Here is a 12,341-nt window from a genome sequence, read left to right on the forward strand (position 1 = left end):
CACCAACCTCTCCAGCTATTCCTGTGGGTGGGCTGAGAGCTCTGGCTTTTTAAACAATTGAGACATAATATTTGCACATAATTTTGGGGGGTACCTCTGATGTTTTGCTACGTGCATAGAATGTGTAACGATCAAGTAAGGCTGTTTAGGGCATCCATCACCTTCAGGATTTATCTTATCTTTTTTTTTTTTTTCTTTTTGAGACGGACTCTCACTCTGTCTCCCAGGCTGTAGTGCAATAGCGCAATCTTGGCTCATTGCAACCTCCACCTCCTGAGTTCAAGCAATTCTCCTGCCTCAGTCTCCCAACTAGCTGGGATTCCAGGTGCCAACCAATACATCTGGCTAATTTTTGTATTTTTTAGTAGAGATGGGGTTTCACCATGTTGGCCAGGCTGGTCTCAAACTCCCGACCTCAAGTGATCCGCCCACCTTGGCCTCCCAAAGTGCTGGGATGACAGGTGTGAGCCACCATGCCTGGCCCAGTATTTATCATTTCTATGTGTTTCAAATCCTCTCTTCTAGCTATTTTGAAACATACAATACATTGTTGTTAGCTGTAGTCACCCTATTATGTTATCAAACACTAGAGATTATTCCTTCTATCTAACTGTATGTTTGTACCCATTAACCAACCTCTCTTCATCTCCCTCCCTGCTTCCCTGCCTCTAGTAACCATCATTTGACTCTCTATCTCCATGAGATCAACCTTCTTAGCTCCCATATGTGAGAACATGTGATGTTTGTCTCTCTGTGCCTGGCTTATGTTACTTAATAAAATGATCTGCAGCTCCATCCATGTTGCTGCAGATGACAGGATTTTATTCTTTTTTATGGCTGAATAGTATTCCACTGGGTAGATACACTATATGTTCTTTATCCATTCATCTGTTGATGGATACTTAGGTTGATTCTATGTCTTGGCCGTTGTGAATGGTTTTGCAATAAACATGGGAGTGCAGGCATCCCTTTGCTACACTGATTCCTATCCTTTTGATAAATATGGTAGTTCTAGTTTTCACTGGCTTTGAATAATAATCAGAACAACAAGGCGAACACCCTCATGTATGGACCACCTACTGTGTGCTGGCAGGCATGACCACATCTATTTCTTTCAACTTCCCCATGCTTTAAGTATCAGCGTTCTCCTTCTATAAATGAGGAAACTGAGGTACGGAGAGGTCACCGGCCCAGAGTCACATGCAGTGCGTGACATGGAGGAAGAGCTTGCATTGGTCCTGGAGGAGGAGCCTGCATTGGTCCTGCCTGTGCCTCTGGCCACTCTGTGTGCCTTATCCTTGTCAGCCTCTCCCAGCGACTAGCCCATGGCCCAGCACACAGTAGGAGCTTGCCAGGCCCCATCTAGGTAGCCAAGGAAACACCAGGAAGCCAAACTTTCCTGACGACCCTGCCAACTTCAAGGGCACCCAACAGGCCGCACAGCCTGCCTCTCCCAGGGGTGGAGCCGAGGGGCCGGCGAGGGCAGGGCTGTGACATTTCTTATTATGGCCTCCGTCAACGGCCCTCCCTGTCCCTCTGTCTCTCCACTTCTCCCCTCTTCTGCCTCGCGCCCGCGCCTGGTTTCTAAATGTCTCAAATTAGATTAATTGGGAGTTGGCAGGAGACGTGGTGGTGATGCCAACCGGTAAACAATCTCAGCCGTCAGCGCCTCGTCAGCCCGCAGCCCCAGAGGAGGACCCTTCTAGACACAAATTCTTATTAGACTTGTCAGATCTATTAAAATTCTTTTCACACTTCTGCGTTCTATCAGCCCCATCATTAGTATGGCCCTGGCCTCTGGGAACACCAAGGCCATATTAATCTGCGGTGTGCCCCATCCCTGGGCCCCTGCCCCCACCCCCCTAGAGACGAGGAAAGACGGACAGGTGGATGGACAATGGCCAGAGCAGGAAAAGGAGTGAAGGTGTCCCTGGGAAGATGAGAAGCCCACGGAGAGGAGGAGGAGGACTCTGGGGCCTAAGAGTTTGGCCCATGTGTATGCTCGTTCCATGCACACCTGAAGGTGGCTCTCCAGGGACCAGGCTGCAGGTGTGGCTGTGTACACATCAGTATGGGCTGCCAGGTGGCCTTGGGCAAACAGCCTCTTTGGGATCCCATTTCCTCATCTGTCCAATGGGAATAACTACGTGTACTGCATAGGGTGGCGTGAGGATGAAATGCTAGACCCATAGTAGATGCTCAATAAATGGTCGTTCCTCCTTCCTTTACACATGCACATTTTGTATATTTATATCTTAAAGCTGTGTACACACATTAGTGAACACTCACATATAAACCCCTCTCTGTGTGTGCATCTGTCCATATGCACGTGCATGTGAAGCTGTGGACGTGAATCCACGCATGGGTGGGCTCAGGTGTGTATCGCTGCTCAGTGGCCTCCACAAATCTGTGGTTTGAAGTTAGAGGACTTTGGGTCCACCATTGCCATGCTGTGGGATTTTGGAAAAGCTACCTCGCCTCTCTGAGCCTCGTTTTTGCACCTGCAACCTGGGGACAAATAACTTAGAGAATGACATGAATGAGGAGCACACATTTTGCCCAGTGCCCTGTGGGATGAACTTGGGCAGAGGACAGGTGTTAAGGGAGGACAGATAGACCTGGGCATACGCGGGCACAGTCCAGGACATGGGACTCTTGCACACACAGTGGGGCATCCCAGCCATAGATGGATTAAGTTGCCCAGGGATGTGGGGCAAATGGTTAGTGGGAACATGATGTGTCTCAGGGCCTCCAAAATGGCAAAGGAGAGGGAGGTGGTGCAATGGAAACACTTCGAGATGGCTAAGTCTAATTCGTGGCCTCCATTTCACAAATGGGAAGACTGAGGCTCAGAGAGGCAAGTGTGTGGCTGCCTGCACTAATTGGGGGCAGAGGAGGGGGCTTTTCCTCCAGCCCTTCCCTCCCAGCTTGGGCCCGGAGTCTCTGTGGGGTGAGTTGGGGTCTGTGCTGGGCTCCCTTTGGGGAGGACTGGAGAATGTGGCCAAGAGGAGCTCTGAGCTATTCCTGGAGAAGCCAGGGCAGCAAGGGTGGAGCTGGAAGGGGAGTGACAGGAGGAGGAGAAGGGAGTGGAAGGAGAGAATGGAAAAGAGAAGAACGGAGTAGGGGGTGGTGGGGGAGGAGGAAGCTGCTCTGGCTGGCTTTGTCCAGGCAAGAGGAGAACAAACCCTCCTTTCTCGCCTCCTAGGCCCCTTCCCTTTTGATCCCCTCCCCTGCTGCCCCCATGCTGACTTTGGGGTTAATTTTATTTCCGAAATGAGCAGGCGCCCCTGGAGCAGGAGGGCACTGAGCTTGGGTGTGACTAACGCCTGCCCCAGGCCGGGGCTGCTGCTGCCGCTGAGGTCACTCTAAAATATTTATCAAGAGCATGTGTGTCCTGCTCCATGCCCAGGAACATGGGCTGGGTCAGGGGGTCACCCTGGGGCCCTCTGGAAATTCTCTCATGCACATGTAGGACCCCCACGCACACATTCACACACACACAGTTATACACACAGACACGATGTATGTCTACACCCACACGTACATCCATACACATGTACACACAGCCACACCTATGACGTACCCAAACATACTCATACACTCACCCCTATTTACATGCTGCACACAGAATATATGTGTCCACACACAGGTACCCCCAAACACACGATCACAGACACACTCAAGCATGTGTGCATGCCTCAATGCATGGCTATACACGTACATACAGTCACACGTTTGCACACTCATATACATCTATACACATGCATACATATTCATTATACCTATCTACATATTGACATATGCATACCTGAGCCAAACATGGAGGCACACATAAAGACACACTCAACCATATGTACAGACTTGAATGCACATTTAAACATGTTTGTTTAAGCAGATACATATACTTACATATATGTGTGCACATGTGTGTTCACACACACAGACAGATGTGCACATTACGTGTGCACAGTATGCTCATTTATGTGCATGCATGTGAAGTCATATACACATATGCTCACATGTGCCCACTGACACATACATGTATTCGCGCATATGCAAAGATGCATGCAATAACACACGGGTGCTGAAATGCTCAGAAGCATCACATGCACACACACACATGAATTGTAACATGTCCCAACATACGTACTCACAAACACCCATACACACGTGTACATACACATATGCAAACATGTACCCGCACAGGAAGGGTTGTGAACCCAGCTGGGAGGTGGAGCCGACACAGCTGGCCCTCATTTGGCAGTGGAGGCCAACGACACGTGAAGAGGAGTGGGTTGGGGGGTGGACAGGAAGCAGAGGTCAGAAAGGCTGGCCCAGGGCTGGGCTGGGGGAGAGGATGCCCTCAGGGATGGGGGCCTCACCCTCTTGCCACACGCCCTTCTGATTAGTTTGACACCAGCAGGTGAGGCCTTTGCAGGGTGGTGGGGCAGGAAAGTGACCCTTGACCTCTGGCTCCCTGTCCCATCTGGGCCTGCCCTGCTGCTGGCCTTGCCAGGCGGTGGAGGCTGTGTCCAGGCCTTCGTTTTCCAGCCTTTGGTGTGAGGGTCCACGGTACCTGCCTCAAGGCAAGGCACAAAGGGGATAGCAGCTGGGATGTGTGCATGAGACCACTGCAGAGTTTGGAGTGGAGGAGAGAGCTGCAAACACAGCTTTCCCATGCCCTGTGGCAGAAGAGGCAGGGTCTCCCACTGAGCTGTCCAGCACGGTGGCCACCAGCAGCACATGGCTACCGAGCACTTGAACGGTGGCTAGTGCAACTGGGAAACAGAATTTCAAATGTCGATTTCACTTGAACTAATTTAAAGTCAAAAACCAATCTTCAATTGGGTTATTTAGTGGTTGGAAAACTTACAATTTGGAACACTTTGGGTGTGTAAGTCTATTTTCTCAATTGCAAACTATATGAAATTTAAATATAGATCAAGTATTTCTGTTGAAAACTCAGTGTCCAAATTAAAATGGGCTGTAAGTGTAAAATACACACAGGATGTCAAAGACATAGTATGAAGAAGAGAATGTAAAATATCTCAATAATTATATATGAATTGCATTTTGAAATGATAATCTTTCAGATGTACTGGGTTAAATAAAATGTTAGTAAAAATAATTCCATTGTTTCTTCTCCTTGATTTTTTTTTTTTTTTTGAGACAGAGTCTTGCTCTGTCACATAGGCTGGAGTACAGTGGCGTGATCTCGGCTCACTGCAACCTCCGCTTCCCGGGTTCAAGTGATTCTTGTGCCTCACCTACTTGAGTAGCTGAGATTACAGGTGCGCGCCACCATGCCTGGCTAATTTTTCTATTTTTAGTAGAGACAGAGTTTCACCATGTTGACCAGGCTGGTCTTGAACTCCTGGGCTCAAGTGATTCATTTGCCTCAGTCTTCCAAAGTGCTGGGATTACAGGCATGAGCCACCATGCCTGGCCTGTTTCTTCTTATGTTTTAAAATGTGGCCACTAGAAATGTTAAGTGATATTTGTGTTGTGTATTATATTTCTGTTGGAGTCACAGTATGGAAGCAGGGGCTTAGCCAGGAGATGTCCTGGGTTTTGCCCAATTCAGTGTCATTTTAGGTGAACTGTTCTGTCTTGCTGGACTTCAATTTTTCCATGTGTAAAACGGACATTCCCCACCCTGACACCACCTTGTAGCTCTCCACAAACAAGCAGGAGGCCCTGGGGGTGGGATAAGGAATGGGGACGGGGGACGCCCAGGGCACCAGGCACTCACTCTGGCCGTACTGGCCGTACTGATAGCTGGCCACGGGGTCCACGCTGTAGCCGGTGGTGCTGTAGGTGGGTGGGCAGTAGGCCTGGGAGGTGGGCAGGCTGTCTCCTGGCTTGATGGAGTCGGCCCGCTGGCTGCAGCTGGCTGAGATGGAGGTGGCTGAGTCCAGGCCGCCATGCAGCGGGGAGATGGAGAAGTCAGCCTGTGGCTGCGGGGGCACCGCGCTGGGGTTGCCCAAGATGCTCATCACCTGTGGGGAAAAGGCCATTAGTGCCAGGCTCACTGGACAGACCCCAGAGACACGAGCACACTGGGCACAATGCCAGGCTGGCCCTGGAACGCTCTTTGCCAGAGTTGTTCCCTTGAAGTCTCTGTAGCTTCGAGGTCCTCAGTTTACCTGATTTGCATGCCCTCACGCATGGGATGGCTTCTGATCTTCAGTGTTTCTCTTGAAGGAGGGTCCTGACCCAGGGATCCTCCTTCCACTGAGAACTCAGCAGGGCCTTACTCGCCTCTCTAGCTCCAGGGTCTGGCTCTAAGGGTCACTCTGGGCCTGTCTATTGAATGAATAAATGCATGAATGAATGCACGAATGAACAAACTGGCTAATGAGGCCTCTCCCATCAGTCAGGGAGTTCTCCAAGCTCAGAGAACTGTGCCTCCCCCATCAGACTGGGATGACCCCGTCTTCTAACACAAACATTACAGCAGGACTCTTGATCTGTCTGGCGTCATTGTGTGTGGCTTGCTCTGCCTGCCACTCCTCTGGACTCTGAAGTTCCTGCCCCTTCGACACTGAAGCCCACGGCCAATGCTTTCAAAGAGCCTCTCAGGCCCCTTCCTTTGATTCTACCAGCTCCTAAGGTCTGTGACCATCCCTTCCTTCCCTGCCTGGCTGGGTTCCACAAATAGGAACTCACTGTCAGCGCTGGCAACACAGACTACCAGGGGAGGCTTGTCTCTAGAAACTCAGCTTAGGGGACCTGGATGGAGGTCCAGGTGTTCACTTACTGGGATGTTCACTTATTTACTCCACAAACAGACGTGGATGGTGGCTCTGGTCCCAGGCTGAGAGCTGAAGGCTCTGAGACTTCAGTGGAGAAAGAGCCATGGTCCCTGCCCTCGGTCGGGGGAGAGGAGGAGGAAGGGTCTGGGTCGGGTGAGAGAAGCTACTAACAAAGATAATAGAGACATGGAGTAGTGATACAGGCATCTTATCTATCAAAGGACACAGAGGAGGGCATCCAGTCATCCCTGGCAGTCTGGGAAATCTAGGGGAGGTGGAACCTGCTGTCCAGCTCTCCAGGAAAGAAGGCGGGGAAAAGCAGTGCTTTCCTGGAGTGGGACTGGGAGTGGTGCAGCAGGAGCTCCTGGAGAGTGAGAGGGCACAGTGTCCCAGTCAGTCCAGAGGAGGGCAGGGGAGAGAGTAGGAGGGAGAGGCAGGCCCTCGTGAACCTAACCTGCAGGGCCCAGGCCCCTGATGACCTCCTGGTGATGCCGCCCTTTATGGGAGGAAGACCCTGAGTATGAGGTGGAGATGGCTTTGCTGATAATCTGCCCAGCACCGAGACGGAGAACCACGTGGCAATCCCTGCTGGGCACACAGTTGAGTTCCCTGACTCCCCCTACAGGGTAAGAAAGCAGGCTGTGGGCATTCAAGCAGTGATCGTTTTGCCGACTAGACACCTTCTGAAGATTTTTACCTTTGCCTTTATTATTGGCTTGTGCCACAGGCATTGAGGCCTGGCCACAGTCGAGGGCATTGATGGATTCTTCGGGCCAGGGACAGACACCGAGCTCCTCTGTTTACCAGCTGTGTAACCTCAGGAATATCCCTGAGCAGTTAACTCATTTGACTCTCCCAACCCAAAAGCCCACAGAGATGTGTGGGGCAAAGCTAGGATGCCCATTTCCCAGATGAAAAAACTGAGGCCTGCAAAGGGGTTGTGGCTTCCCCAGATCTCACAGCAGGCCCAGGGCTCAGTTCGCCTGACCCTGGCTCACCTGCAAAATGTCAAGTTCAACTCTCAAGAATGAATGAGGTTGAGGCATCTGATCACTTTAGAGGGTCTCACTCCAAGGACCAGCAGTAGTTTGTTTCCTGGGCAGCTAATGTGGGGTGAGTGGGGTGGGGTCCCTTGCTCTGGGGGAAGCTTAGGTCCTCTGGAATGTCTTGAGCAGAGCCTCTGCCTGGTTCTTTCCCCCATGCCCTCAGCCCTGGGGATCTGCCCTCCTCCACATTTTCCCTCTGTCACTCTCACCCCACAGCCAGAGCTCAGAGCTCAGACCAGCTGGGACTGTCAACTGGCTAGTCTTAATCTCCACACAGCTGGGGAGATTTGGGTGGGATATAGGGGTGTGTCAACCTCATCAAGATGGCAAAGACACACTGGAATGGGTTTGCAAGAAGGAGAGAGAAAGTCTGCCTGGGAGGTAGGAGGCTGGGCTGGGCAGTGTCTGGAGTCCTTTGGACACTAGCACTACTTTAGGGAGCTGAGGTCTCCCTAGCTCGCTCTGTGTTGAATGTGCTTCTGAGGTCTTTGTCGTGGTCGGGTCAACAGTAGAGTGCTGGGGTAGTGGTATGTAAGGGTGTCTGACACTGTGGGACTGTGTTTGTTGCTTTCTCTCTGTCAAGATGGGATCTCTTTAGTTTGAAGAATGTGCTAGGGGCTTGGAGAGGAGAGCAAGGTCCCAGGGCAAACTCAGGAATCTAACTCTGCCCTGGGGTTCTTAGTCTAGACATTTTCCCACCCATCTCCTTTCTGACCCAACACAAACACGGACCCTGCTCCCTGCTCAAAGGAGGCCTGGACTCCAAGAATAGACTTAGAGGCTCAGAAAAAACACACAGGCTCCAGATCCCTTCTTTCAGAAGGACAGTTGACGGGGGCTGGGAGACTCCTGGGAGGGTTTGTCAGCTCCGGTGAGACTCCAGTTTGATCCTTCCCTCCTACCCATCCCCAAGACGCCAAGCCCAGACGGGATGATGGGAGGGAAGGAGTCCGGGGATGGTTAGGAAGAGGATGAGGATGCTTTGAGACAGGCTGAGAGCTATGTGTAGACCCCATCCTCTAAGACAGAGACCTACACAGAACTGCTGCCCAATCTGACAATATCACTCAAGAATTATCAATGGCTCCCCATTATCTCTCAGCAAAAGCTCCTAGTGACCAGACCTCTAGCTGCCTGTCCCAACTCCTTTCACCCCTTTCTACCTTGCACTTTACATCCCAGCTATCCCAAACAATGTGTTATTTCTTGAAGATATCCTTCATTCATTCATGTATTCATCCAACAAGCATTTCATAGGGTGCTACTATGTGCCAGTCTGGAGCTAGGGCTGGACTATGAGCTCTTTGAGAGCAGGATGGAACTGCGTTTTGTCCGTCTCTGTAGCCCCAATGCCTACGTGGTGCTTGCTACGTATTCTGAGCTCAGAAAACCTCTGCTGAATTCATGCGCATTCCTTTAACAAACATTTACTGAGCACCTATTATATGCCAGACACTAAGCCAGGCACTGGGGACACAGCCATGAAAAATGCCAATCCCATGTCCTCCTGGAGCTGTCGGCCTAAGGAACGAAGCTGACAATAAACAAGTGAACAACTAATATAATTTCTGATACTGATAAATGCTACGGAGGAAAAATAAGGGGCTATGTGGGGCAGTCAGGCAAGACCTCCCCAAAGATGGGATATCCAGCAAGACCAGAAAGAACAGCCCTGAGAAGACGAGGCAGGGGAGCTTTCCAGGCAGAGAAGTCAGCAAGTGCAAAGGCCCTGAGGTCCCTGGGGCTGAGGGGGCTGAACCACGAGATACACCCAGCAGGTTTAGGAAATAGCAAGAAGGTGAAGGTGGAGAGTGAAAATTCCAGGAGCCACAAGGGCTTGGGCAGTCCTTTCTCAGAAGGGGCTTGGGTGGTGCCCGGTGGCTCAGGAGGCCTTGGACCCTGGGCCGTGAACTGACAACTCAGAAACAGCTTGGGTCCAGGGAGCTTTTCCCGTAATGGGATTTACTCAATGGGATTTGCCCTGGAACATCAAATCAAATCCACATCTGGGGAAGGTGTGAATGGAGGATGTGCTGCCACTGCTCACTCTCTCCCAGAGCCCCTGGGGGTCTGTGGATCAAAGGGCTTCCATTTCATCCAACCCCCCGTCTCCAGGCAGGGCAGCATCTAAGCTAATGGGACAGGACCCAACTGGAGAGCGGCAGGAGGGGAAAACACTCACTGATGAAGACCACAAGGCCTGAGTCGTATATTGGCCAGTTCATGGACTCTTCAAGCAGATGGGGTATCATTACTCCCATTATGCAGATGGGGAAATTGAGACACGGGGAAGCAAAAGGGCTCACCCACAACCACAGAGCTGGTAAGTGGCAGAGCTGGGATTTGCACCCAGGTCTCCTGGGTCCCTAGCTGCGCTCTTTCCCTGCCACCAGCTGTGCTGGAGAGCACACAGGGAGAGGTTTGGCAGCCTCACTGCACAGAGCCCTACGGGCCTAAATGACCCTCGCTGGCCTCTGGCTTCCCGGGGACCTTTAGGGCTCCCTCTTGGCCTGCAGAAGCAGGAAGCATTGGCCCACAGTTAGGAACCCAGCTGAGGTCCGGAGCCTGCAAACTTTTCAACTTGAGGAAGTTCAGGTCTGATGCAGTAATCCACCCCCCTCAAGAATGCTAAGGCCTCTCCCCGGGTGGGTTTTACTTTTTTCCTGGTGACCTTGCTTTCACTAATGTATTACTTCTTGGTACGTTACCGTTACTAACTCAAAATCAATACCGACCTCCACATCTGTAAGGTTTTATCTGAAGGCAAATCTCAGGGCTGTCCGTCAGGCTGACAGACAGCCGTCCCTTCCTCTCCTTTCCTCCTCCATTTCCCCCCACCCGCCACGGCCCCTACCCCGCCCCCAACCCCTTCCTCTCTCTCTGCTCCAAATCAGTCCCAGCCTCGACCAGACTAAATCAATAAGAGGCCAGCCTCACCCTCCCTTCTGCCCGCTGGGGAGAGGCTTGCTGGTTTGGGGGTGGGTGCCCCCCTTCCACAGCCTCTGCTCACCGCCCCCTCCCCTGGGATGTGCCGGCGCGCTCCCCTACTTTAAAAGAAGGGGATGGGAAAAATGTAATTAATTCCCTCCGTTCCTGAGCTGGCCCCGAGGGCCTGGGACTAAGGAGGCTGAGCTGCGAGATCTGCACCTTCTGTGATAACCGAACGTGGCTCTGGGAGTGTGGCTGCAATTAGAAGGGGCGATCGCCATCATTGGGGCTCCGTGGCAGGGTTTGTGGTGGGTGGGTGGGGGCCGCAGCAGGGTGCAGAGGGAGAGGGAGGCACAGGGCCTAGAGACCGAAAGTCAGGATAGGGGTGGGGGTCAGGAATCAGGTCAAGGCTGCAGGAACGATCGGCAGGTCACAGAGCCCCACCTCTGCACTGCCTAAGAGGGACCCTGAGGCTCTAAGAGGGACAACAGTTTCCCCGAGGGCACTGGGCCTGGGCCAGTCAGTGCTCAGAAGGGCTTTCCTGCAGCATGGGGGCCAGAATATCTGCCCTGACTAACTGCGACTCTGAGCAATTTCTTTAACCTTCTGTGCCTCGGTTTTCTCATCTATAAAATGGGTATGATGATAATTGTAGCTACCTAGAGAGTTATTGTAAGGATTAAGTGAGTAAACGTACACTGGATGTGCCATACCTGGTGTATTGTTAGTTCCCAGTAAATATCAGCTGTCCCCCTCCCCTTCCTTTTTCACCTCCCTGACACCTCTTCTGCCTGGATTAGAAGGGAAGAGGCAGGTGGCTCAGGGACCTTGCCTGAGATGGAAATGAGCACTTGGAAGCAGACTCTGGGAACACTTGTCAGTCAGGGGCTGTGCAGTTTTTCATCTTTTTCTCCCATGGGGGCCAACACCCAGTGGGTGCTTTCTGAATGAAGCATTGCTCTGCCCTCTTAGAACTGTTCTGTCCCCACGCAGAAGCTGGGGCCTGCACACTGGAAAGGGAGCAGGAGTGTGCGGCTTTGACAAGTTGCACCCCACTCTGGCCTGAGTGTGCTCCCCATAGAAAGAAGGAACTATCAAAGTACAAATCCTTGAAGTCTCCCAGTCTCAGCCAAGCAAGTGGAATCCACACAACTCCACAACACACACACTGCACAGGGCAGCCCACACCACACTCTGCAGGACACACAACTGAATCCACGACAATGCGTCCATTGAAAATGTCTCTGGTCCCGATCGCCAAACAGCCTTTCATCAGAACCCCAGTTAACCGGCACGATAGTTTTTCCCATTTGCATGCCCACTTTCTTAAACTCATCCAATACACTTACACATGCACACACTTGCATGTAAATACACCCAAATATGCACATGAAACTGGGGAGGCAACTTGGAGTTTGCTGCGTGTTCACAGATGGGGAAACTGAGGCTCAAAGAGGGGGAGTGACTTGGCACCCCAGGGATTACTGCCACTCCCTCCTGCCCCCTGTCTTGGGTGTGGTTCCAAAAGGATCTGCTGGCTTGACACACAGAGCACTTTTATCTCCAAGCCTCAGGTCCACCTCCAGCCCTGGCTCACCGTTTTGACTTCCAC

General features: G+C 51.8%; 1 protein-coding gene across 6 annotated transcripts in view; it reads right to left on the minus strand.

The window, feature by feature from the left end:
- Positions 1 to 12,341, minus strand: part of PAX7 (paired box 7) — a 120,114-nt gene that overhangs the window by 9,622 nt on the left and 98,151 nt on the right. For 4 of the 6 annotated variants that reach the window (XM_054540825.2, XM_054540839.1, XM_002811397.4 and 1 more), the window contains exon 8: positions 5,753 to 5,999. In XM_054540825.2, coding sequence (XP_054396800.1) covers positions 5,753 to 5,999 — 247 coding nt within the window. Of the gene's footprint in view, positions 1 to 139; positions 6,000 to 12,341 lie in introns of those variants that run through there. The other 2 variants (XM_009234401.4, XM_003775790.4) reach the window with 1 other exon arrangement.

The sequence above is a fragment of the Pongo abelii genome, chromosome 1 (assembly GCF_028885655.2).
Source record: "Pongo abelii isolate AG06213 chromosome 1, NHGRI_mPonAbe1-v2.0_pri, whole genome shotgun sequence".
Lineage (NCBI taxonomy): Eukaryota > Metazoa > Chordata > Mammalia > Primates > Hominidae > Pongo > Pongo abelii.